The sequence below is a fragment of the Pelodiscus sinensis genome, chromosome 10 (assembly GCF_049634645.1).
Source record: "Pelodiscus sinensis isolate JC-2024 chromosome 10, ASM4963464v1, whole genome shotgun sequence".
In the NCBI taxonomy this organism is placed as follows: Eukaryota; Metazoa; Chordata; order Testudines; family Trionychidae; genus Pelodiscus; species Pelodiscus sinensis.
The window spans coordinates 21752570-21778400 of NC_134720.1; the positions used below are offsets into that span (position 1 = coordinate 21752570).

Here is a 25831-nt window from a genome sequence, read left to right on the forward strand (position 1 = left end):
TCCCAGTTAACAGAGGTTCAACTTGTACCACGCTGATTCAGAACCTGTCTTTCCCCTCATTCATTTCCCCTTTCTTCTCTGTCTATCCTTGATCTCTCCCTCTCTTCCCCTTTGCTCAGTCCCTTTCTTTCTGTTCACACACTTCCCCCTTTTAGTTCCCTTCCAACCTTCCATTTGGCTTCTTATCCCATTCCTGTTTCGTTTTTATGTTCAGTAGAATCGCTATGGATAGTAATTCCATGCTCCAATAATGAGAAATTAGCAGTAGGGATATATTACCGACCACCTGATCAGGACAGCGATACTGACATCGAAATGCTGAGGGAGATTAGAGAGGCTACCAAAATAAAGAACTCTATAATAATGGGGGATTTTAATTACCCCCATATTGACTGGATACATGTCACCTCAGAAAGAGAAGCGGAGATAAAATTTCTCAATGACTTAAATGACTGCTTCTTGGATCAGCTGGTGCAGGAACCCACAAGGGGAGAGGCAATTCTTGATTTAGTCCTGAGTGGAGCTCAGGATCAGGTCCAGGAAATAACCGTTACAGGACCGCTTGGGAATAGTGACCATAATATAATAACATTCAACATTCCTGTGGTGGGAAGAACACCTCAGCAGTCCAGCACCCTGGCATTTAATTTCAAAAAGGGGAATTACACAAAAATGAGGGGGTTAGTTAAACAGAAATTAAAAAGCACAGTGACTAGAGCCAAATCCCTGCAAGCTGCATGGAAACTTTTAAAAGACACCATAATAGAGGCCCAACTTAAATGTATACCCCAAATTAAAAAACATAGCAAGAGACCTAAAAAAGAGTCACCGTGGCCTAACCACCATGTAAAAGAAGCAGTGAGGGACAAAAGGGTATCTTTTAAGAAGTGGAAGTCCAATCCTAGTGAGATAAATAGAAAGGAACATAAACACTGTCAAATCAAGTGTAAAAATGTAATAAGAAAAGCAAAAAAATATTTTGAGGAACAGCTAGCCAAAAACTCAAAAAGAAATAACAAAATGTTTTTTAAGTACATTAGAAGCAGGAAGCCTGCTAAAAAACCTGTGGGTCCCCTAGATGATCGAACTATAAAAGGAGCAATCAAGGACGATAAAGCCATTGCGGAGAAACTAAATGATTTCTTTGCTTCAGTCTTCTCGACTGAGGATGTTGGGGAGATTCCCAAATCTGCATTGTCCTTTGTGGGTGATGAATCTGAGGAACTGTCCCGGATTGAAGTGTCATTAGAGGAGGTTTTGGAACAAATAGAAAAACTTAATGTTAACAAATCTCCGGGACCGGATGGTATTCATCCAAGGGTTCTAAAAGAACTCAAATGGGAAATTGCTGAACTATTATCTGTGGTTTGTAACCTATCCCTTGAATTGGCTTCCGTACCTAATGACTGCAAGATAGCCAACATGACACCAATATTTAAAAAGGGCTCTAGAGGCGATCCTGGCAATTACAGACCGGTAAGTCTAACTTCAGTACCGGGCAAATTAGTCGAAATAATAGTAAAGAATAAAATTGTGAAGCATGTAGAAGAACATAATTTGTTGGACAAAAGTCAACATGGTTTCTGTAAAGGGAAATCCTGTCTTACTAATCTTTAGAGTTCTTTGAAGGGGTTAACAAACATGCGGACAAGGGGGATCCAGTAGATATAGTATACTTAGATTTTCAGAAAGCCTTTGACAAAGTCCCTCACCAAAGGCTCTTGTGTAAATTACATGGCCATGGGATAAGAGGGAAGGTCCTTTCTTGGATTGAGAACTGGTTAAAAGACAGGAAACAAAGGGTAGGAATAAATTGTACATTTTCAGAATGGAGAGGGGTAACTAGTGGTGTCCCCCAAGGGTCAGTCCTAGGACCAATCCTGTTCAACTTATTCATAAATGATCTGGAGAAAGGGGTAAGCAGTGAGGTGGTAAAGTTTGCAGATGATACCAAACTGTTTAGGATAGTCAAGACAGAAGCAGACTGTGAGGGACTCCAAGAAGATCTCACCAAACTGAGTGATTGGGCAACAAAATGGCAAATGATATTTAATGTGGATAAGTGTAAAGTAATGCACATCAGGAAAAATAACCCCAACTATATGTACAGTATGATGGGGGATAATTTGGCTATGACAAATCAGGAAAGAGATCTTGGAGTTATTGTGGACAGTTCTCTGAAAACTTCCACACAGTGTGCAGCGGCAGTCAAAAAGGCAAATAGGATGCTAGGAATTATTAAGAAAGGGATAGAAAATAAGACCCAGAATATCTTATTGCCCCTTTATAAAACTATGGTACGCTCACATCTTGAATACTGTGTACAGATGTGGTCTCCTCACCTCAAAAAAGATATTTTGGCCTTGGAAAGGGTTCAGAAAAGGGCAACTACAATGATTAGGGGTTTGGAATGGGTCCCATATGAGGAGAGGTTAAAGCAAGTGGGACTTTTCAGTTTAGAAAAGAGGAGACAGAGGGGGGATATGATAGAGGTCTATAAAATCATGAGTGGTGTGGAGAGGGTGGATAAAGAAAAGTTATTTATTAGTTCCCTAAATAGAAGAACTAGAGGACATCAAATGAAATTAATGGGTAGCAGGTTTAAAACTAATACAAGAAAGTTCTTCACACAGCGTGTAGTCAACCTGTGGAACTCCTTGCCAGAGGAGGCTGTGAAGGCTAGGATTATAATAGAGTTTAAAGAGAAGCTAGATAATTTCATGGAGGTTAGGTCCATAAAAGGCTATTAGCCAGGTGATAAAATGGTGTCCTTGTTCTCTGTTTGTCAGAGGCTGGAGAGGGATGGCAGGAGACAAATCGCTTGCCTCTCTGGGTCACCTGGTGCTGGCCACTGTCGGCAGACAGGATATTGGGCTAGATGGACCTTTGGTCTGACCCAGTACGGCCGTTCTTATGCCCTTTATGCTGTCATCCATTTTCTTCTTTTTGCTATTTTTGTCCCTGCCTTCTTCCCTAAATATTAAGGTGCATTTGGCAAAGTCTCTTGTGTCCTTTCTCCACCCTGCTAGGGGTGTGCAGCAGCTAGAGAGACATGATGACTGTTTTAAAACAGCTGGTGTGTCTCTCTAGCCGCGGAGGGTGAGAGGTGGGAGGACTTCACATGCTCCCCACCCCCACTCCCTGTTTGGCTTGGGGAGCAGCAGGGCGGCTGCGGGCTGGATCCACTGACTTGGAAGACCGGATCCAGCCCACATAGCGCCCTTTGCCCACCACTGGGCTAGAGAGACAGGCTGACTGCTTTAAACAGCCAGTGTTGTCTCTCCGGCAGCTGCACACTCTTGTGCGGCGAGGAGACTTCTCGGTGAGGCAGCATTGCGGCAGGTGAGGGGGGCAGGCTGGAGCTGATACATGTGCTGCCTTTCAAGCCAGCTCCCTATGTGCATGGGCTTCTGCGGACCCAACTCTGCAGGAGGCAGTGAGGAGGGACAGGCAGGAGCTGGGGGGAGCAGGCTTAAAAGCCATTTCACCTCAGCACCAGATCCATGGTGCCGCCTGCCCCGCCTCCTGAACTGCAGGGGAGGCTGCTGCCAGCGGCGGATTTAGGGCAGGGCGAGCGGGGCGGCTGCCCCGGGCCCCGTGCTTGAGCCTTGGCACGACAGTGCATGTGCTGGGTCAAAGGGGGGGGGGGCTGCGAAATGTTGCTGCCCGTCCCCGTGGCACTCTCATCTGTCCCTGGCTGCTGCAAAGCAGCTTCTGCCTGTGGGGGTCTGAGCTCCCTGTGGAGGCTGCTCCACATCCTTCTGAGCAGCCTGTCCTCAGCGAGCCTGGGCCTGCAGCAGGCAGAAGCTGCTCCGAGGCAGCAGCCTCTGTCTGCAGGGAGCTCGGACCCTCCCACAGACAGGCTGCTGCCTCTGTATCAGAGGCAGCAGGGCGGCAGGCAGCCGGTGAGGTGAGCTGTTTTTTAAACTGGCTCCTCTTGTGAAGCAGCTCGGCCTCCCACCTGACCAAGAGGCAGCAGCGGCGGTGGCAGGGGGCGGGGCTGGGAGTGCCCTGGGACTTCCGAAGAGTCGGGTGTCGCTAAGTGTTCATGCGGTTACACAGCCCCTCGGCTACCGCCCCCGCCTCCAACCCCGCACTCTGACACCCCTGCCAGCGCTCGCCGCTGCCTATTTGCCACCCGCGTGGAGCCGGCGTGACCCCGGCGCTAAACTCGCGTCAGTGGCGAGGGAGCCAGGCCCCCTGGAGCCAGCCACTCGGGGCGGGGCTGGCAGCGCGCGCAGCACCCTCCCTCCTGCCGCGCGGCGCCAGCCGCAGCAGCCCGGCCGACCGAATCGCTGGCTCAGCCATCGATTCGCCGCACTTCCTCCTCCCCGCCTCAGCGCGGCCAGTCTCCTTCCCTTTACAATCGGTGCTCGATTCTTCGCCGCCAGGGCTGAGCTGGGGAGAGAAGCAAGATGGCGGACAAAACGCCAGGCGGGTCGCAGAAAGCCAGTGCGAAGGTGAGGCCGCCCCGCGGGCCCTGCAAACGGCGCCGCTGCCTGGGCCCCGCGCGGGGCAGGGGCGGGAGCGGCATCCATGCCCCGGAGGCGTCAGGCCGTGCTGGGCGCTCGGACCCGGCCGCGCAGGCCGTGCGGCCTGCTCCGTCCCGCCCGTCCGCGGCGTTACTGCGGGCTGCTGGCGGCGGAATGGATGGGGCGGCGGGCAAGGGCTGGGGCAGGGAGGTCGGGCCCAGTGTTTCTCCTACTGCTTGTCCAGCATCGGGGTGCGTGTGTAAGGCCTGTGGGATGCGCCCCCCCCCCCCCCCACTGCACCATGAGCCCTCGGGTCCCTTCCCTGCACCCTCTGCTGGCACCGCGTCCCCCCTCCCGAGCGGGAATAGTCGTTGGGGCAGAGCGGGGCAAAGATGCAGCCTTGCTCCTCTGGGTTCGCCCCCTCTCAGCGCTGCATATTCGGGGGGTTGGGATCGGTGTGTCCCCCGTTACCTGGATACCTGTTAAAATAGCTTCTTTGCTCATTGGGATGGATTTTGCCTTATTTTTTGTTTCCCTGAAACAGTCTCAGTAGCTTTCCCGGGCCTTGCTTGAAAACATTATTTTTAAAGCGTCTGGCGCTGGTGATGAGTAGTTTTAAGTTTCAGTTCCAGATTGAAAACATTTTCCCTATTCTATCTGTTTTATGTTTTAATTATTTGTTATAATGTGTGTGTGTGTGGGGGGGGGGGGGGGTGAGGGCAAGCGATTCAGGTGTTCTTAGGCCATCTTCCCATTACCATTTTTGCCAGCAAAACTTAATGTTGCTCAAGGGTGTGAAAGTTTTGCCAGCTTAAATGGTAGTGTGCACCATTGGTGGGATAACTTTTCCTGATACGGCTACTGCTGCTCATTGATATGGTTTTATGTCAACTGAAGAGCTCTCATTCCCTTTGCCATAATGTGGCTACACAAGCCAGTGTATAGTGGCTCAACTGCATTGGTTCATCTGTATTGTAAGTTCACTAGTGTAGATGTAGCTAGAGACTCTGGAGAAATGGACAGACTTGTCCTAAATCCCATGCATTTTTCTAGTGTCTGATTCCTAATCCTGTGCTCAGATTACTAGGCATTTCCCCCACTAGATTGTTTGGCTTGACAACTTTTCAGTCATTCTTCCTCTCTGTTCCTAATTTCCATGGCTAACTTTATTTCCTGTAGTACTGGAATAAGCCAGTATTTTCTGTAGTCCTGCAGCAGCATTTGCACAGATCCTGTGTGATTAGATAGCCATTGCACTTGTACGATTGAGGCCTAAATACTCTATCCTCTTGACTCAAAAGTCTAGAAATGTTTGGAATTGATATTTTTGGGGTAGTGGTTGGAAATTAGGAAGAGGTTGTTGTTATATTAAGTCTCAGTCTGGCAGACACATGCATGTGCTTAACTTGATTCACATAGGTGGTCCCATTTTTTAGTTTGGAAATATTTATACCTGTTTGGCTATTGTTTCCCAATTGTGGATTAAAAACTTGTAGTTAACTTGAGGTTGATTTTTCTGTTTCCATGGCCTGGTTCTCTCTTTTGATTGAAAACATTGATGTTTTTCTTTGGTGAGCCAAGTTTATTTTCCATAATTAACATTACCAAGGATAGCGAGGTCCAAGTCAAAACTGTATGGTAGTCACTGGTTAGTTTGTTTAAAGCCACACACAAAATCTGCATTTGGCAAGAGTGGATGCTTAGGAGTAATATCCAGATGTGGGAGAACCATTAATTCCTGCGTCTCCCACAAAAGTGAGGAATTAGTAAGGACTCTAGTCTACTCCCAGGGTTGAATGCTTTTTAGCATCTGACAATGATCCTAGACATAGTTAAGCAATAAATTATCTCATACTCAATAATGTTGCTGGTATTAGGCTATGACTACACTGTGGACCTTATAATGGTACGGCTGTACCATTATAAAGCTGCACTGCTGTCAGGTCTCCTGTGTAGCTGCTCTATGCTGGCAGGAGATTAAAGCACCCTCCCAATAAACAGGAGTAGATAGGTCAGCGTGAGAGTATCTTCTAGTGACATAGAGCTGTGTACACTAGTGCTTGTCTTGGTGAAACATTGGTTTGGGGTGTATTTTTTCACAAAAGTAATTAACAAAAATGTTGCTTAGAAGAGTGCAATTGTAGACAAAGCCTTAGAATGGCTAGCCAGTAACTGTATGTAGTTCTTCCTAGCAGCTGACTATTCAGCCTTCCCAGGAGGAAGGGTCATGGACCAGGAATAGGATATGGGACTTGGAGGACCAGGATTCTGTTTCCATTGCTACTTAATACATAAATTATTTAACCTCTTAACTTTTCAGATGAAATGTGCTATATGTACGTATTAAATACCTATTGTCTCCCATCACTGGAATGTTGTTTTTTTCCATTGATCCATATCACTTATAGACCTGAATAAGAATTAGTAGTAGTTTCTTCTGAAACACATGACATTTGAATTTATTACTGTACTGCTCTACTCCTAACAGTGTAAAAGCAAGTGCTGCTGTGAAAAGTTGGCTTAGCAACTGGAGGAACTTTGTTTTAAAGTGCCTGGATAATGATTTACACCAATTCAGAGGAGTGACTTTGTTCACAACGTATCAGCAAGCGTGCACTGAGTAGATCAGTGGTGGGTAAACTGCAGCTCAGGAACTGTATGCGGCCCACTGGGGCTCCACTTGTGGCCTGAAGACCCTTTATCTGCTCCCTTCCCCCACATGCTTCATACACTGGAGCCCCATATTTTCTATTCTTCTCACCTCTTTCTCTCTCTCCCTCCCAGCACTTTCTGAAATGTGAATCACCTGATTGACGCTTCATCTCTGCTCCTTTTCCTTCCTCTCCCTGCTTTTTTTGCAGCTGTTCAATTTCTGGGAGGGAGTGGGAGGAGCACATATGGAACACAGATCAGGCGATTTGCACACCCCGAAAGTGCTGGGAAGGAGGGAAGAGTTGTAGGAAGTAGGGATGTCATTGTGTGAACAACTGCATGATTAACCGATAAGCCTGGGCTACAGTAGCCAGTACTAGAGGCTGCAAGGAGGGAGGGGAGCTGTTGCTGGTGAGGAGCTGGCTTTAAGCAGGCTCCCCACGAGCACTGGTGGATCTGCCTGTATTCCTCTTCTCCCCCCCCCCCCCCATGCTGCTGCCTCTGATAGAGAGGCAGCAGCATGGAGCGTGAGGGGGGCAGGCGGGAGCCAATATGCACATGGAGCTGGCTTTCGGGTAGGCTCCCCTTGCATGCTAGCTCCATGGACCCACCTACCCCCCCTTCTTGGTGTCGTCTACAGAGGCAGTGGGAGGCCAGGGCAGGCAGAAGCCAATGCTGGGGGGAACTGGCTTAAAACACGGTTCCCCCCAGCACCAGCTCTGCGGTGCTGCCTGACCCTCCTTCCCCCTGCCTTGTGCTGCTGCATCTCTAAGTCAGTAGTGCCTGGGGGGAGAGGGTAGGAGAGGCTGCCGTGAAGCAGCCTCTGTCTGTGGTGGCCAGGCTCACCTGATACAGAGGCAGAAGTATGGAATGGCAGCAGACCCTGTCCTTGGGGGAGTCTGAGCTCCCTGTGGACAGAGGGTGCTCTGCAACAGCAGCCCGTGTGTGTGTGGAAGGGGGTGGAGACAAAGGCTGCAATGTGGGGTGGTAGACGGAGCCGGTTGGTATGGGAAACTGGTTTTTAACTGACTCCCTTCACGGACCAGCTCCCGCCTGCCGCCCCATGCTGCTGCCTTTGATAGCACATTGGCTGCTGGTCTTGCCTTTGGGAACTATCGAATAGTGGTATAACTGCTAAAATTTCATCTGGTTACATGACTATTCAATTACACGCTATTTAACTTCCCTAATAGGAAGTGTGCAGCTTCGATGCCGAGTGTGTGAGAGGTGCATGGGATAGTGGCAGAGGGGGTGGAGGGATGGAGTCGCAGGTGGAGCCCCAGTGGAATGTGGGTTGCTACAGCCCACTGAGGTGAAAGAGGGCCATTCATACAGCCCCCGTCTCTATTTTTGGTTGCTCATCACTGGTTTAGATGGTTTTACTCCGGAACTAAAATTTATTAAGACTGGGATAACGGAGTGATTTTTGAGATGCCTGTGCCGTGACAGTAGCATCTCCTTCAGAAGTTAGGCATCTATCTTTATTTCTGGGGTCAAGAAAGATTGCAAGAAAATGAGGTAGAATAGTGCTTGATCCAGTCACATATTGTTTCTTTAGTCAGTGTCTCTTGAAGTGTCTTTCAAATTTCGACAAGATCAGCAACGCAGCAGAATTTTCTTAAAGTTTGTTTAAGGCTATGGATATAGCCTTCAGCCTACTGAGCATATCTTCTACATTTATCTTTATTCCAACATTAGATATTTTGGATGAGATACTTCTATTTTATCATGGCTTTCTTCACAAAGTTGTATGAAGATAGGCCAATTCTTAATAAATTGTTCAAAACAGTCAGCCCCAGAACATCTGGAGGGAGAGTTAGTTTGAATCCTCCTGCTCTCTTCAGTGAAGCTGAAGCAAAATGGTTGTCAACAAAAGTATTTTGCGACTTCACAACATTTTCTTTTATTCTTGGAGAAGACGCATTTAAGTCTTTGTCTAAAAGATATATTAAATGAGCACTGCAGTCATGTTGTTAAGGAACATCCTTCTGTTTCTTCTAAGTTTCTTCATCTTTGCCATGTTTGCAGCATTATCTCTGTCAAAACTGCATGTGACAGTTCAATTTTTGGTCACAGTATATTACAGCTTTCACTGCCACTTTTTAAAAATATTCTATTGTGTGGCTCGATGTATCTATTATTTCTGAAAGATATGCAACCCCATCATCTAGTGTCATACAGGCACATGTTATTGGATTATTGTGTACAGTGCTCACCCAGCAAGGCTTAAACTGGCAAACTTCCTCTCAGTATTGCTTGCACACTGTTCAAATTCCTTCTCATATGCTGCATCTTGCAACCTTCCACCAAAGTTTGCTCTACCAGGTGGAGTGGAGCCTGATTATTAAAGTAATCGAGTTATTACAAAGTTCTTATTTACAGTGCACAAAAGAGAATTTGTGGAATAAATGAATTGAGCAATGATTTCATGGATGTTATCTTTTTGGTATATGCTGGTTCTTACTACAAACCCATTCATGGGGGTGGTTTTATGGATGATTTAAATCCTTTGCTTGCTACTGACACTCTTGTTCTCTAAAATATGTTTAGTTATGGCACATTTAGCAGTAGTGCTAATGGATGACTCCAAAGTTATTGCAGATAGTCAAAGTATCTTATGGTTAAAGGGGATCTTGAAACAAAATTAAAAAATGATTAGAATACCCATTCTTCTCAGTTGTTCTCACTCTGTTATTCAGTTAATCATTTACATTTTTCGACAAGGATGCAGATCCGATTCTAGATTGTCAAAAAAGCTAAGACTGAATGCACTTCCTTTAGGAGCAAGCCCCATTGAACTCACTGGCACTTCTGTTTTTTGAGGAAAAACAAGTATAGAATAGGATTCCCTTGAGAGAGCTGACTTATGCTGAAGTAAAATCGTGACCAACTTCTGGCATCACTCGTATGGTCTGTGGTCATGATTAGGGATGTGAAGGACTAGTCAACTATCTGATAAGCAAAGGGCCCCTCTTTGCTGCCTCTATCAGAAAGAGGGGGAAAGAGGATGGGGTACTTCAAAGCAGCAGCACTGCTTGAAATCTGGGGCCAGACTGCGGGTTGCATGCTGCATTTCAAAGCGACAGCACTGCACAGAGCCTGGGGTCAGCTGGGGAGTCCCTAGATGACTCTGGGCTCCACACAGTGCTTTTGTCTTTGAAACTACACTTCAAAGGCAGAGGTGCCTTATCGACTAATCAAATAGTCAATGCAAAATCCATCAACTATTCGATTAGTCGATATTTAATATCCCTAATCATGATGTTCCAAAATAAGGGGCATGTATTATGTAATGTAAAATAAAAAAAATGACATCCAGTGGCAACTGGCAACTCTAGATTTCTCTAACTGAAGCTTTCTGTACTGTGTATTTGGGTGATAGAGTCTAAACCTAGTTAATTTAATTAAGCTATAAGGATTAGCTAAAATAAACTTTTTCTAGCAACATCCAACATAGCAAACAGTTTGAGAATTTACTTGTTAAATCACTTATTAAAAGACATAGTCTTGAAGAATGATCCATCACAAGGTGAATTATTTAAGTTACTAACCCAATTGATCCAGATTGTTCATACATATACACAACATATTCTCCCAGTAAGCAGTTTTCCTTATGATTTTTAATTCTTGCAACTAGGCCGTGCATCATCTTCTCACACTACTTACACTTGACATGTTTTCCTTTTTCACCCAGGGAAGGAATTTCTTCAAAATATTCCCAGATAGAGTCTTTCTTACTCAGAAGCCATGGCAGTTTTTCTGTGTGGGGGGGGAGGGGGGGTGCGAGGGGGGAGAAGAGAGAGAGAGAGGCTGTGAGTGTACTGAACAGAATAATATTTTGCTCTTTTCTTTCCAGTCCACTCCCCTGTTCCTTTATACCTTTTCAAACCAAAGAGCCAAATTACATCAAAATTTGGAAGAAGTGGTCAACAACGAGCCGGTATCAGAATGCCCATTTGCATGACTGAAAATATATATAACTTAATATTAATAATTGACATGATTAATAATAGCATAAATAAAACATTGTACTCAGAGACTTTATTTAATGGGACTTCACCCTCAACAGCAGTAGCAGTCTGTGGATGTGGGGGTGCAGGAGTCAGGATTGGCGTTTGTAAGGGGCTCAGGGCAGAGGCTTGGTGTGTGGGAGGTGCAGGAGGCAGGACAGGTTGCTAAGGATGGAAAGTAGAGTATGTGGGGGGCGGCTCAGGGGCCAGATTACTTATCTGGCCAGGGATACGCTGCTGCAGCGGCGGATTTGGGGCAGGGCGAGCAGGGCGGCTGCCCCGTGCCCCGCGCTTGCAGATGCCCCGTGCATGCGCCGTGTCAAAGGGGGGGGCCCCGTGAAATTGTGCTGCCCGGGGCCCCGCGGCAATCTCATCCGCCCCTGGACTGCTGCACCGGGGCAGCAATGGCTGGATGAGGGGCTAGACCAGGATAGCGGCAGCCATATTGTGGCCTTTCATCCTACCCATGTTGCAGCAGGAAGGGGTCTGCCATGAACACTGTCTGCGGCCAGATGGAGGCCTGACTGCGGGGCCAGCCCCAGGATCAGGGCCGGCGACAGGATGCCATGGCCAGATGGGGCCTGGCCCCAACTGAGGCTTTGTTGACTAGGCTGCTGTGGCTGGAGCTCAAGCTGGACCGTTGCAGAAGTCACAGGGCTGCCAAGTCTGGGCCATAGGATATGCCCCAGGAGCACAGTGGTTGGCCATAGGATATGCCCCAGGAGCACAGTGGGGTGACTGTGGCCAGATGGGGGCATCTGCTTCCTCCAGTTCCTCTCACTATCCCGGCTGGGAGTGCGCACAGATCCCCTACAGCATGCTCTTATGTACTTAAAAACTTATGTTGTTATGTTTTTAAAATTTTGAATTTTTCATTTTAATTTAAAAAGTTGCATGTATTTTGGGAATAACAAAAGAGTGATATTTGATTGAGTACTGAGCCATAGGTTGCTGACCCCTGCTTTATACTCTGCCTACTTTCATATACATTGTCTGACTTTAAGACGGTGTCTTAACTAATTCCTCAGCCTTGCTTGGCCCACCTTCACCAGCACATAAGCATAGATCAGCAACTGTCATATTCAACCTGTGTCATTTCACATGTGACTCCAGTCTGTTGTGAAACAGAAACTGAAAACCCAGAACGTTCAAGAAGCAAGAGTTGGTAGTTCTTCTGGATAGATTAGAGCCATTAATTCATTTTTATGAGACTAAGTGTAAGTTTATCATGTTTGTGATGAAATTTAATTTTAATTTTTTTAAAGGGGAGAGAAATTTAGTCTTTTATTGTCTTAAAAAAACCAAAAAAGTCCATTTTTTTTCTAAAATGCTTCATTGATTTTTATCTACCCTGCTGTGAGCAATAGTATAACCATCAAGAATCTTGTCAATTTTATGCTGTGACTTAAAGTTCCTTCTTTGTTTATTGCCCCTTTATCTGCTCAGTGGATGCCACAGGAGTGAGAAGATCTAATTGTAAAAACAAGCCGAATATTTTTGTGTGTGTGTTGTGAGCTTTCTCTGTTTCTTTTGCAGTAGAAGAAAGCATCCACCTGAAGAACATAAGAATGGTCATATTGGGCCATGTCTGAACCAGTTGTCTATCTAAACGAGTATATTGTCTTCCAGCTGTAGCCACACATTTTAACATCCCTACATCGTATGGTTGGGGTCCTGACCATCCTGGACAAAAGTCATTTTCTGTGAATTTAGCTAATTGTTTTTTTAAAACTCAGTTATAATTGTGGCCTTCACAACATTCCCTTGGCAACAATTTTCACAGATTGACTGTGTGTTATCTGAAGTGTTTCCTTATATTTGTTTTAAACCAGTTAATTTCAGTGGTGACCCCTGGTTCTTTTGCTATAGAAGGGATAGATATTTTCTTTTTTTTTCTCCATACCATTCCTGATTTTCTAGATCCTCCACCTTATTCCACACTTAATCTCTTCTCTCTTAAGGTGCTGAGTCCCAGTATTTTAATCACTTGTTCCATAACCCTAATAATTTGTATTCTTCTCTGTACTTTTTTTTTTCAATTCTAATGTATTTTTGAGATGGGGTGACCAGAACTGCATGTAGTATTCAAAGAGTGGATGTATCATCTTAACTATCCCTTTTCTAATGGTTCCTGACATTTATTTTTTTGACTGCCACTTCCCACTGAACAGATGGTGTCAGAATACTATCCACTATGATTCCAAGATCTGTCTCATGCGTGGTAACAGCTACTCTAGATCCCAGCACTTTTTTTTATAGTTGGGATTATGCCTCTTGTGCTTGTCTACATGTATTTGTGTCATTGTTTTGCCCAGTCATTCAGTTTTGTGAGATTCCTTTGTGACTCTTAGCAGTTTGGACTAGGGATGTAATAGTGTAGTAGATTAAGTGATCAGCAAAAACTTATAGGTTAATGCTATAGACCACAACTCTTTTTCCCCCTCCCTGCCAGCAATTTTTTTAGTAAGCTGGCCAGCAGCCCAGCTCAGTCCTGGCTTGCATCAGGTCCGAGACCTACTTCCACTGCTGCTCTGCATTTGGGGCAGGCAGACTGGCTCAGTTCTGGCTTCCGCTGGGTCCAGGAGCTCAGTCCACCTCCCTCCCCCCACCAGGACAGAAGCTGCTGCCTTTGTATCAGAGGCAGCAGCACAGGGCGACAAGCAGCTAATTTGTGAGAGGGACTAGTTTTTAAACTGGCTCCCCTCATGGACCAGCACCTTCTTGGCACTCATGGCAATGCAGAGTGACAGGGGGTCCTCAGGAGTAGGGCTGGAGCATGCTGACTACTGGCCCCACTCCTGGGGACTATAGAATAGTCAAGTAATGGATAAGAATTCATGAGGTTAAATGACTATTCAATTAACCAATATTTAACATCCTTATTTTGGAATCTGCAAACTTAGACATCCCACTGTTTATCCCTTTTTCATATAATTTAGGAATATGCTTAATGTCACTGGTCCCAGTACAGATTCTTGAGGGAACCCCCACCCCTAGTATTTATTGTTTTCTATTTTGAAAATGGACCTTTTATTTCTACCCTTTGTTTCCTAACCTTACTGGTACATGAGAAGACCTTCTTATCCCATGACTCTTTGCTTCAGAGCCTATTGCGAGGGCCTTTGACAAAAGCTTTCTGAAAATCCAAGTATGCAATAGCCACTGGATCTCCCATGGCAACTTGTTTGTTGTCCCTCTGAGGGTACGTCCACACAAGTGTTATTTTGGAATAATGGACATTATTTCAAAATAACATAGTGCGTGTTTACACAGCAAGCTGTTATTTTGAAATAATTTTGAGATGGAGGACTTCTTACTCCAACTCCTGTAACCCTCATTTCACAGGAGTTAGGAAAGTCCAGGGAAGAGTGTTGTTGTTTTTTTTTTCTTCAACTTTCTGCTGTGTAGACAGCACCATAAAGCCCAATTAAGCTATTTCAACTTCAGCTACACAATTGATGTAACTGAAGTTATGTATCTTATTTTGACTTTTGCCTTGCAGTGTAGACATGCCCTAAGAGAATTCTAATAGAATTGCAAGGCATGATTTCTTTTTACAAAAGCCATGTTGATACTTTCCAAAATATTGTGTTCATGTATGTGCCTGATAATTCTGTTCTTTTAGTATAGTTGCAGTTGTTTTGCCTGGTACTGAAGTTAGGCTTATCAAACTGTAATTGTCAGGATTGTCTCTGGTGCCTCTCTTAAAAATTGGCAATAAAAGTTGATTTATGAGAGAGTCTACATGTCACAGTTAATATTTCTGCAATTTCATATTTAAGTTTCTTCAGAACTCTTGGGTGAATACTATCTAGTCCTGGTGACTTACTATTGTTTAATTTGTCAGTTTGTTTGCAAACTTCGTCTATTGACATCTCGATCTGGGACAGTTTCTCAGATTTGTCACCTAATAAAATGGCTCAGGTATTGGAATTGCCTCATATCTGTAGTTACAGTGAAGACTGATACAGAGAATTCATATAGCTTCTCTAAAACTGCCTTGTCTTTCCTGAGTGCTCCTTTAGCAGTTCAGTCATCTAATGACCCCACTGCTTGAACATCAGGCTTTCTGCTTTTGATGTGCTTAAAAAGTCCTGTTAGATTTGTCTTGCTATTTGTCCTTCAAATTCTTTTTGTCTTGCCTAATTATATTTTACACTTGACTTGCTAGAGTATGTTCCTTCATGTTTTTGTCAGTAAGATTTGGCTTTCAATTTTTAAAGGATTCTTTTTTGCCTGTTGCTGCCTTTTTTTGTTGGTTAGCAAAGGTAGCATTTTTTGGTCCTCTTCCTGGTTTTTTTTAATGTGTATAGTTTGAATCTCAGGAATGGTGTTTACCTGCAGCATGCAGGCATTTCACCCTTGTGACTGTTCCTTTAAATTTCCATTGAACTAGCTTTCTTGTTCTTGTGTCATTTCCATTTTTGAAGGTAAATGTTACTGTTCTGGTTTTCTTTGTTGTTTTCCTCCCTTCAAAGACGTTAAATATAATTACACTATGGTTGCTGTTATTGAGGCTTTGGCTATATTTACTATTTGGATCAGATATTGTGCCCCACTTAGGACAACATCAGGAATGATTTTTCCCTTGTGGGTTCCTGGGCTAGCTGCTCTAAGAAGCAGTCATTAATCATGTCTAGAAATTTTATCTTGCCATCCTATCGTGAGGTGACACACACCTATCAAAATAGGGATAGTTGAAATCTCCTATTATTGTTGGGTTTTCTGTTTTTGTAGCTTCTCTTCTCGGACAGAGTATTTCACAGTCATGGTCGTTGCTACTATATACTAGTAATACTGCATTCTTACATTTAATCATGGAATTTCTATCCATAAAGATTGTGGTAGTTGGGTTAATTCCAGTTTTTTACTATACTTGATTCTATTTTCTTTCACAGATAGAGCCCTCTCCCACCAATGCAACCTACTTTGTCATTCCTATTTATTTTATTTAGGGATGTAAAATCCCATTTAAAAAAGTTAACCAGTTAAATGTTAAGTTAACTGATTAACCATGATTCCCACAGACGGGGGATCCTCTGCCTGCAGTGCGGTGGGTGGGCTGAAACAGCTAGCCCTCCAGGCCACGGATTAATCAGGCCAATAGTGTTGCACAGAGGGTGAGAGGCTGTTCCAGCCTGGCTGGGTTGCCAGTAAACTGCTTACCCAGTAAGCATCACCCAATAGATTGGTTAACTACATAATAGAGACATAATAGAGACTCTCTGATCACCCTCTTATTGCTAACATGCCTGTAGAAACCTTTCTTGTTACCCTTCACATCCCTTGCTAGCTGCAATTCCAATTGCGCTTTTGCCTTCTTGATAACTCCCTTGCATTCTCGAGCAGTATATTTATACTCCTCCCAAATCATTTGTCCAAGTTTCCACTTCTTGTAAGCTTCCTTTTTGTGTTTAAGCTCACCAAGGATTTCCCCAGTAAGCCAATCTGGTCACCTAACGTATTTACTTTTCTTACTCCACATCAGGATGGTTTCTTCCTATGCCTTTAATAAGACTTCTTTAAAATACTGTCAGCTCCTCTGGACTCCTTTCCCCTTCATGTAAGCATCCCAGGGAATCTTGCCCATCAGTTCTCTGAGGGAGTCAAAGTCTGCTCTTCTGACGTCCATTTTGCTACTCTCCTTTCTTCCTTTGATCAGGATCCTGAAATCTACTATCTCATGATCACTGCTTCCCAGGTTGTCACCCACCTCTACTTCCCCTACTAGTTCCTCCCTGTTTGTGAGCATCAGATCAAGCTGTGCATGGCGCCTGGTTGGTTCCTTCAGCACTTTTACCGAAAAGTTATCCCCAACATTCTCCAAAAACTTCCAGGATTGTCTGTGTACTGTTGTATTGGTCTCCCAACAGATGTCAGGGTGATTAAAGTTGCCCATGAGAACCAGGGCCTGCTGGAAGCTTATCTCAGTTTTTTGAAGAAAGCCTCATCTACCTCATCCACCTGATCCGGCGGTCTATAGCAGACACCAACCACAACACCACCTCTGTTGCTTCCATCTTTAAACTTAACCCACAGACTCTCAACAGGGTTTTCTTCCTCTATATGCTAGAGGTCTGAGCAATCATACTGCTCTCTTACATACAATGCAACTCCTCCTCCTTTTCTCCCCTGCTTGTTCTTCCTGAACAGTTTATATCTTTCCATTACAGTGCTCCAGTCATGCGAGTCATCCCACCAAGTCTCTGTTATCCCCAGGGCTCGCCAAGCTGCGGCGAGCCCAGCTCGCCAGCTGCGTAGTTAAGCACCCTGCGCATGCGCTGACCACGCTGCACGGCTGGGCCAGCTTGTAATCTACTCGCCACGGGTGAGTAGATTACATTAATTGTCGAGCCCTGGTTATCCCGATCAAATCGTAGTTCTTTGACTGGGCCAGGGCTTCTAATTCTCCCCAGGCTTCTTGCATTTGTATACAAACACCTTAGATAATCAGTCGATTGCCCTACCTTCTCCATTCGAATCAGGGTCCTCCTTTGTTGCTTGTTCCTCCTTGTGTTTCTTCCTGGTATCCAACCTTCTCACTTACCTCAGGGGCTTTGGTCAGAGTCCCCCAACAAACCTAGTTTAAAGCCCTCCTCACTAGGTTTGCAAGCCTGCTTGTGAAGATGCTCTTTCCTCTCTCGATTAGGTGGATTCCATCTCTCCCTAACAATCCTTGTGCCTGGAACAGAGTCCCATGGTCGAAGAAACCAAAGCCCTCTCTCCGACACCACCTGCACAGCCATGCATTCACTTCCTCAATTCGACGATCCCTACCTGGACCTTTTCCTTCAACAGAGGATGGACGAGAACACCACTTGCGCTTCAGATTCCTTGAACCGTCTCCCCAGATCTATATAATCTTCATTGACCTCCTCAAGGTCATTCTTGGCCATATCATTAGTTCCTACATGGAAAAGGAGGAAGGGATAGTGATCCGAAGGTCTGATCAACATAACATTTTTATGTAGGCATGGCCTCAGACAGTGAGGAAGAAGAAAAGGCACTAAACTATGAGAGAAAGTTAACACTACTGGCTAGTTTAATTGATGCTTTTTAGAAGTGTGGCAGTAGTGTATAAAGGTCAAGCAAGGACAGTTTCCAGTGGGTACTTGTAAAGCTGTGAGCAGCAGCAGGGGCAGAAACTAGAGTTATTCATGGGAGAACAGTACTTGAAAAATCTTGCTAGAAGGGTAGTATAGGACTAACTCTTTCTCTTTGTAGCAGCCGGGAACAACTGGAGGGGATTAGTGTGTCATATTTATTAGACATCTATAAGTAGAATCTGATACATAAGCTGGAGTCCAAAACGGGTTCTTCAGAAGAAATTCCATCCTCCTACTGGTATTTAGGTTTGGTTTCTTTTCTAGCACATTGCTGTTGCATCTGTTGGTGGAACACCGTACATACCCTCTGGTTTTTTACATTTCATCTGTCTAGTTTGTTTGTCTAGCAAATTTATAAAAATTACTTGATCTCTCTCAATTGTCTTTCAAACAATTGTATACAACAGGGCTATGCAACATGCGCCCTGTGGGCCACATGCAGCCTGTAGCTTGTTTGTTTGCAGCCCGTGGTGGGGTTTGGGTTTATGCTCAACATGTGGCCCGCGGTTGGGGTCTTTTGAACATGGCCTCTACTGGGAACATGCTCCAGAACGGCGAGGCATCTCCCAGACGGGGTGATCATTGAAAGACGCAAGTGGACAGGCTGGCTGAAACAGACGGGTACAGGGTGTCGGCATTTCTAGCCCTCAGGGAGGAGGTGCTAGGAGTGCTGGGGCATTGTGGGAAGTGCTGGCTGCTTAACCTTGTGGGCAGAGCCTGAGAGGTGCTAACTGGCTCTCACTGGCCACTTAAAGCTTAATCTTTGTATTCATGCCAGTCAGTGTGAAACAAGCTATTTGCATATATTTGCATGCATGTGCAACCCCACTTAAGTTGTGGCCCTCTGCATGTGCTGTGAGTATCATTGTGGCATCCGGGACTTCCAAAGTTGAGGAGCCTTGATATAATACGGTATTGTTCTCTGTAACTTTACAGCTGTGGCTATGCCTATACTACCGATTCTGCACTATTGTCAGATGTGAAGAGGTGTGATACTGTAAATCAGTGTTTCCCAATTTTATTTGGCCACAGAACCCTTTTCAACTTAAAAGAATTTCAAGGAACCCTTAGGGTTGCCAGGGTAAAGTCTGTCCAAAAAAAAAAAAAAAAAAGACCCACCAGAATCGGTCAAGCAATAAATAAATAAAAAGCTGCAAAATAGACTCTGTCTTTTTAAGGGGGCGGGGGAGTGCCGCATTCTCGCGGAATCCTTACTTTCACTTCACAGAACCCCAGGGTTCCGCAGAGCACCAATTGGGAAACACTGCTGTAAATGAAGTTATACTGGCAAAACTTTTATTTTACTGGTACATGTCGTTTCTCTTAAGCGAGTATGACTGTTACTGTACTGATGTAAAATGCAAGCTTGCCTGGATAGCTGTTCCATGCTAGGAGTGGTTTGCTTCTATAGTATACAGGCAACTCTGACTTACGACCCCCTGATATACTAACCCCTGCATTTTTGACCGCCTTGCTTTGGCTGCCACCTCCACCTGGCACAGCTCCGAGCTGGCTCTGGGAGCAGCTCGTGCCATACAGTCTTCCGCTGGCACAGCCCCCAGCCGGCTCTGGGAGCAGCTTGCGCCATGGACTACAACTTCCAGGAGGCAAAGTGGGCCAGAAATGTAACCCCCACTTTTATCGTTGCACCTATGGGGGAAAAAGTGTTCGACTTACAATGGCTCGACTTACGACGGTTCTTCAGGAACCAATTAGGTCGTAAGTGTGGAGGTCACCTGTACTCGAACAGTGGTTCCCAGCCACTGGTCTGTGGACCGGTGATGGGCCATGAACCCCTGCCTGCTGGGCCACGGTATTCTGCCAGGCCATGCCCCCAGCCTACTGGGGAAGCCTTACCAAGACCCTGGTTCCAGCTCTGTGGCAGCCACGCAGCCTGGCCGGCAGGGCAGCATAAGGAACAGCTGCCCCATGTGCTGCGGCTAGAGCTGTCCCTACTGGGGCAGCCTCATCATGGCCCTGGGTTCAGCTCCGCGGCAGCCACCTAGCCCGGCCGATGGGGCTGCGTGGTGGTGACTGATCCAAGGGGTGGGACTGATCCGGGGGTGGCTGGGCTGTGCCACTGAGTGGGCCTGCTCTGGGGTCGCTGAGCTGTGTGGTGGAGCAGGGCTCCTCTGGGGGTTGAGCATGCTCTAGGGGGCGGCTGATCTGCATGGTGGAACAGGCTGCTCAGCCATGATGAGCCCTGGGGGTTGGCTTGGGACCCCCTTGTGGGGCGGCTGGAGCTGAGCAGGGGCCACCACTACTGAAGAGGGTGGGGTGACAGGACAAAGTGGGAGAAGCTCTCCAAGTTGAAGTCAGTGCCCTGCTGCTTTCAGCCTAGCCTCTCCCCAACTTGGTCCCTGTTTTCTTTTTTTCCCTCCCTTCCTCTTGGGTACAGCCCCCCTTCTCCTGCCCTGCCTCCCGTACCCCTTTGCCTTTCTCCAAAAATTGGTGAAAACCAGAACTATCCTGCAAAGCATGCCATCTGTTTAACAAAGTATGATTTTGATCTTCCCATCCACACAATCACATGTATTGTGTGTGTACAGATGCAGTGTAAAATAATACATGACCACTTACAAGTAATTACCGCAATGAATAGGAAAATATGCAGATAAATTAATTACTATAATGAATATGCAAATGTTCCAGTGCTGGGCCGTAAAAAGTTTTTGAATGCGTTTGCAGGTCCGCAGTATAAAAAGGTTGGGAATCACTGTACTAGAAGATTTACCTGCAATTGTTCAAATTCTTAACTCAATTAATTTTTGTTTCTTGGAAAATAAAATACAAATGTACATAGTTCAGTTAAATCATTTCCTTGTGGTAGGGGTGGGGATGAGGGGTTCAGCATGCAGGTTGTCCCTTGATGGTAGGATACCCCAACCCTCTCTCACCATAGCAGCATGGGGTCAGGTGAAAAGTGCCTCTCCATGGCCACTGCAGCTCTTGCGGGCATAATCCGGGGAAGGATGTATGTCTCTTGGCTGGAGCAGGTCCAGGTTCGTCTGCCCTCTGTGTTTCCCAGCTGGAGGAAGTGCATATGTTTCAAACTCTGTTCTTTCCCTTTTCTCCTTGATGAAGGGGAACAGCCAGCAATGGTCCTGTACAAATCTGGGAGGGAGGGGGGAGAAGGTTCAGCCACTCAGGGCTGGTGCAGTCCTATGAGGAGGGAAGGGTCACCCCCAGCCAGCCCCTTTCACCTACCTGGTGATTTTGTCTCTTTTCTGTATGGTTTTATGAGAAGCAACCTCATTCCAAGCACATCCCATTCTCCCGGTACAGCCAAATCTTGACTAGGCATGTCAAATTTTAATTAATTGGCTAATCAAATAGTCAATGCAATTTGCATTGACTATTTGATTAGTCGATAAGTGTGTCTCCGCCATTGAAGTGTAGCAAAAGCCCCTGTTTCAAAGTGGCATTGCCACATGGAGCCTGAGGTTAGCGGGGGAGTTCCCAGCTGACCCCGGGATCCACATGACACTGCTCCTTTGAAACATCGCGTGCAGCCTGGGCCAGCTGAGGACTAGTCGTTCATATCCTTAACCCGGACCTTGCTTTAAGTTATGATAAGAGGAGGCTGTATATTGAATTTGGTGGTTCTAGCTTTTACTGTTTGACAGGAGTGGGCGAAGGAGCCTCTGTGGGCTGCATGTGGCCCACCAAGTGGGTTGATTTGGCCCGCACAAGTCCTGCAACTCTCCCGCCCCTAGGCCAATCAGGGCCTAGGGATGGGGGAGCATGCCTCTACCAAATAGGGCTTATCTAGACTATGGGGAACAGTTGAAAGAGGATATGCAAATTGTGGGAATTTGCATATCTTCTGATGGCAGTTTCAAAAGCTCTCCGGGCTCGAACCTGTGACCTCTGGCTACAGAGGCAGGTACCTTATCCACTGCGCCACTGGGGGAGCCTCAGCCCCCCCAACGTCCCCACATTCTGGGCCCCCTTTATCCTTCCTTTGTTCCAATGGTGCCTGGTCCATCCTTCGCCAAGCTGGTGGTGGTGGTGGCTGGTCTCTGCTTTCAAAAGTGAAAGTAGTTTAGACGCGACTTTTTCGGCGAACGGCCCCTTGGTCAAAAAGTCGTGTAAACCGAGGAGGGGGGAGTTCGCCAAAAAAGCTGCATCTAAACTACTTCCGAAAGCGCAATCGGAAGATGATATGCAAATTCCGCAGGAATTTGACTGTTCTTTTGACTGTTGCCCATAATCTAGATAAAACCATAGAGGCAGCGGGGGAGGAGGAGTACTTCAAAGTGGCAGTGCCACATGAAGCCCGGGAATCCCCAGCTGATTGCGGGCTCCCTGCAGCGCTGCCCCTTTGAAACGTGGTGGCGGCATTTCAAAGGGGCAGAGCTACCCTATTGACTAATCTAATATTTGATGCAAAAATGCATCAACAATTCAATTAGTGAATTACACGCTACTTAACATCCTTACCCTGTATCCCGCTTCATCTCCAGCATTTATAATAGTGTTAACTATAAAGAAATGTAATAAACGTATTTTTAATGTATAAAGGAGTTACACTTAGAGGCTTGAGAAGCACTAGTATACGTAATCCAACACTCCCAAGATGTCTGAGGGGTAGTTATGTTAGTCTGTAACTGAAAACACTTAAACAGCAAATGATCCTGCAGCACCTGAGAGACTAATAAAAAATATAGATGGTGGTATGAGTTTTTATGGGCACAACCCACTTCTTCAGATGAAAGAAAGGATGATAGCTATGTCATTAGAAGACTTCTTCCATTGATCCAGTGCTGTCTAGAAGAGGTCTTAGGTTGGCTAATTATGTTACTCAGAGTCTGGATTTTTCACACCTCTGAGTGACGTAGCTGGTTCAGTCTTGTTTTCTAGTGTAGACTAGGGATGTACAATCCTGATTAGTCAGTTAACCAGTTTAACAGAAGATTGAACTAACATTTAACTGATTGAATGGGATCCAGACTGACACCACCCTGCAAGTTGACTATTTGCATTTCCCTCCCCCTGCTGCCTCTATATCAGAGGCAGCGGGGCAGGAAGGAAAGCGGGAGGGAAGCAAGAGCCAATGCTGGGGAGAGCCATCTCTGTGGTGAGGAGGTGAAGGGGGACAGGCAAGGCACAGGACCCGGTGCGCACCGCCTGGCTCTTAATACATTTAAAAGGCAGAGCCACAGCAGTCAGGGACCTGGCACGAGTGGAGACTGTTTCAGTCCCCGCTTGTGCCAGGTCCCGTGCTGCGTTTCTGCCTTTTAAATGTAATAAGAGCCCAGTGGCTCTTACTAAATTTAAAAGGCAGAGGCACAGTGGGGTTAGCTCCTGGAGCTGGTGCAAGCCAGGACTATGCAGTCCTGGTTCATGCTGGCTCCGGGATGCTGCAGCTTGTACTACCTTTAAAAGGCAGAGCCACAGCAGGGTTAACTCCCAGGGCTGTCGTTGGCCGGGATTGCTTAATCCTGCCCCCCCGGAGCTAACCTCACTGCGGTTCTTCAGTTTAAATGTAGTAAGAGCTGGGCTGCTGCATGCCCAGCTCCTACTACATTGAAACTGCAGAGCCGTAGTGGGATTAGCGAGCACCTCCCCGATCGACTAATCGAGTAGTCCTCTGATTAATCATGATTTAACATCTCTATTCAAATCTTGAAGCTCTGTCCATCATTTATTTTAAGTGGATTTGGTAGTGTTAAAAATGGAGGTAGTGTCCTTAAGGAAACACAGTGCATGCAGATATAAGTGGTAATATCTTGGTTGACTGGAAATGGGGAATACTTTTAGTGATGCATTTCTTAGACTAGTGGTATCTGACATTGTTCCAATCTGGCTGAATGAGGAATAACATTTTCTTCACGTGACATGTTTAAAAAACAAATTTCTTACAATAAAGAAGATTGTTAATGCCCATGTAGCTAACATTGAGGAAATTTGGTAATCTCTACACTTTATTGTTAATTTTAATTTAAAGATAAATGTGTATGAAAAAGCCATAAATTAAAGGGGACTCTTCTGTAGTAGTGGAGTTTTCAGGGAAGTATGTAAGAGACTAGTTGCTTCTTCCTGCCTTCCCTTGCTGCCTCTATTAGAGACAGGCAGCAAACGGGGGGAGCAGGAGCCCATGCTGGGGGGAGCTGGCATTTGCTTTTCGGATAGTCAACTAGTTCTTCACATCCCCACCAGGATTATCTGGTCCAGCAACATCTGCAGTTTGGCATGACCACAGATGTTCCAGGATCAGAGAATCCTGGCATATTTCTGGGGGAGGGGTAAGGAACTGGGTTGAGCATGTGGCTCAACTGGGCTGCAAGGGGGGAGTCAGGAGCCAGTGTGCAGCTCAGCTGAGCTGTGGGAGGGGCAGCAGTGGGGGGGGGGGGGGGGGGGCTGGCAACAGGGGACCTGAAAAGACCTCCCCATGTCCAGAAAAACCCCTCCTCCGGGAGCAGTCAGGTCCTGAGAGTTCCGGGCTAGGGAGATCCAAACTGTAGTCTATACTCCTGGGGAATTGAGCACCAAAAAATTAAAAACTCTGTGCACAGTATTTTAAAGTTCTTCAAAATTCTGCATATATTATTTGTAAAAAAAAACACTATAATTATAGCAACCAGTGTTCCTTCTAGGTGCATGGCCGCATGGCTTCACAGGTGATTAATCAGCCCCCCTCAGTCAGAGGCTCCGGGCTCTGTGCACAGAGCTGTCTGACTGGGTGGGGCTGATTAATCACCTGTAAAGCTGTGCTGCCCCATAGCTGAGAGGGAACACTGATAACAAGCTTCAGTTATGAATTTATTTCAAATACCTATCAGCAAGTATGCTTGTAACAATACAGACAACAAAAAAGATGCAGGAAATGCTTTCTGACAAATAGATTCCGTACTAGGAATATTAGTACAGAATGCGGTAGGGATGTTAAAATACAGGGAAATGGCTGTCTACATGTAGGGATGTAAGTGATTAGTTGACTATCTGATAAGCATTTGACTAGTGACTTAACTAGTCATTTCCCCCCACCCCTCTTGCTGCCACTATCAGAGGGACAGCAAGGAGGGAACAGTAGTCTGTGCTGGGGGAAGCCAGCTTAAAAGCTGGTGGCTAAGAAGTGGTGGAGCTGGGGGCTTGCCTTCCCCAGCCCTGCCTTCACCAACAACCCATGTTAACAATCCTTCCCTTTTAGAAAGAACCCTGTTCCACACTTCTCCCACCCACGTGCAACAGGCTCCATCCTAGCACCTACTTCCCTCTCGCTCAGCTCTTCCATTTCCCCTGACAACCCATGCCTTTGTGTGACTTCTAAGCGGAGCAGGAAATAAGTTCCTGTATTGTTTAAATAAATGATTATTCTGCATTCTAGGGATGTAAGACTGTAGCATGAGCTTATCAGTAACCCAAATGGTCCCCCCCATCTGGCTCCCTGGGACCGTGGCAGTAGGCAGGAGCCTATACTCAGTAGGAGCTGGCTTTGATGCCCCTGTGTCAGAGGCAGCAGCATGGGGCAGCAGCCAGCTCTCTTGGGAGTGGGGCAGCAGGTGGGAGATGGTGCGTGACATGTATCCCTCACACCCCATTTCTTCTTTCCCATGTGGCCTTGGACCCTCACTAAGCCATTCTCCAT

General features: G+C 46.0%; 1 protein-coding gene across 1 annotated transcript in view; it reads left to right on the plus strand.

The window, feature by feature from the left end:
• The first annotated feature begins 4282 nt into the window (after positions 1 to 4282).
• U2SURP (U2 snRNP associated SURP domain containing) overlaps positions 4283 to 25831 on the plus strand; it is an 83978-nt gene continuing 62429 nt past the window's right edge. Inside the window, exon 1 of the mRNA XM_075937664.1 lies at positions 4283 to 4460. Within this exon, the coding sequence (XP_075793779.1) occupies positions 4416 to 4460 (45 nt within the window). The 5' untranslated portion in view covers positions 4283 to 4415. The remainder of the gene's footprint in view (positions 4461 to 25831) is intronic.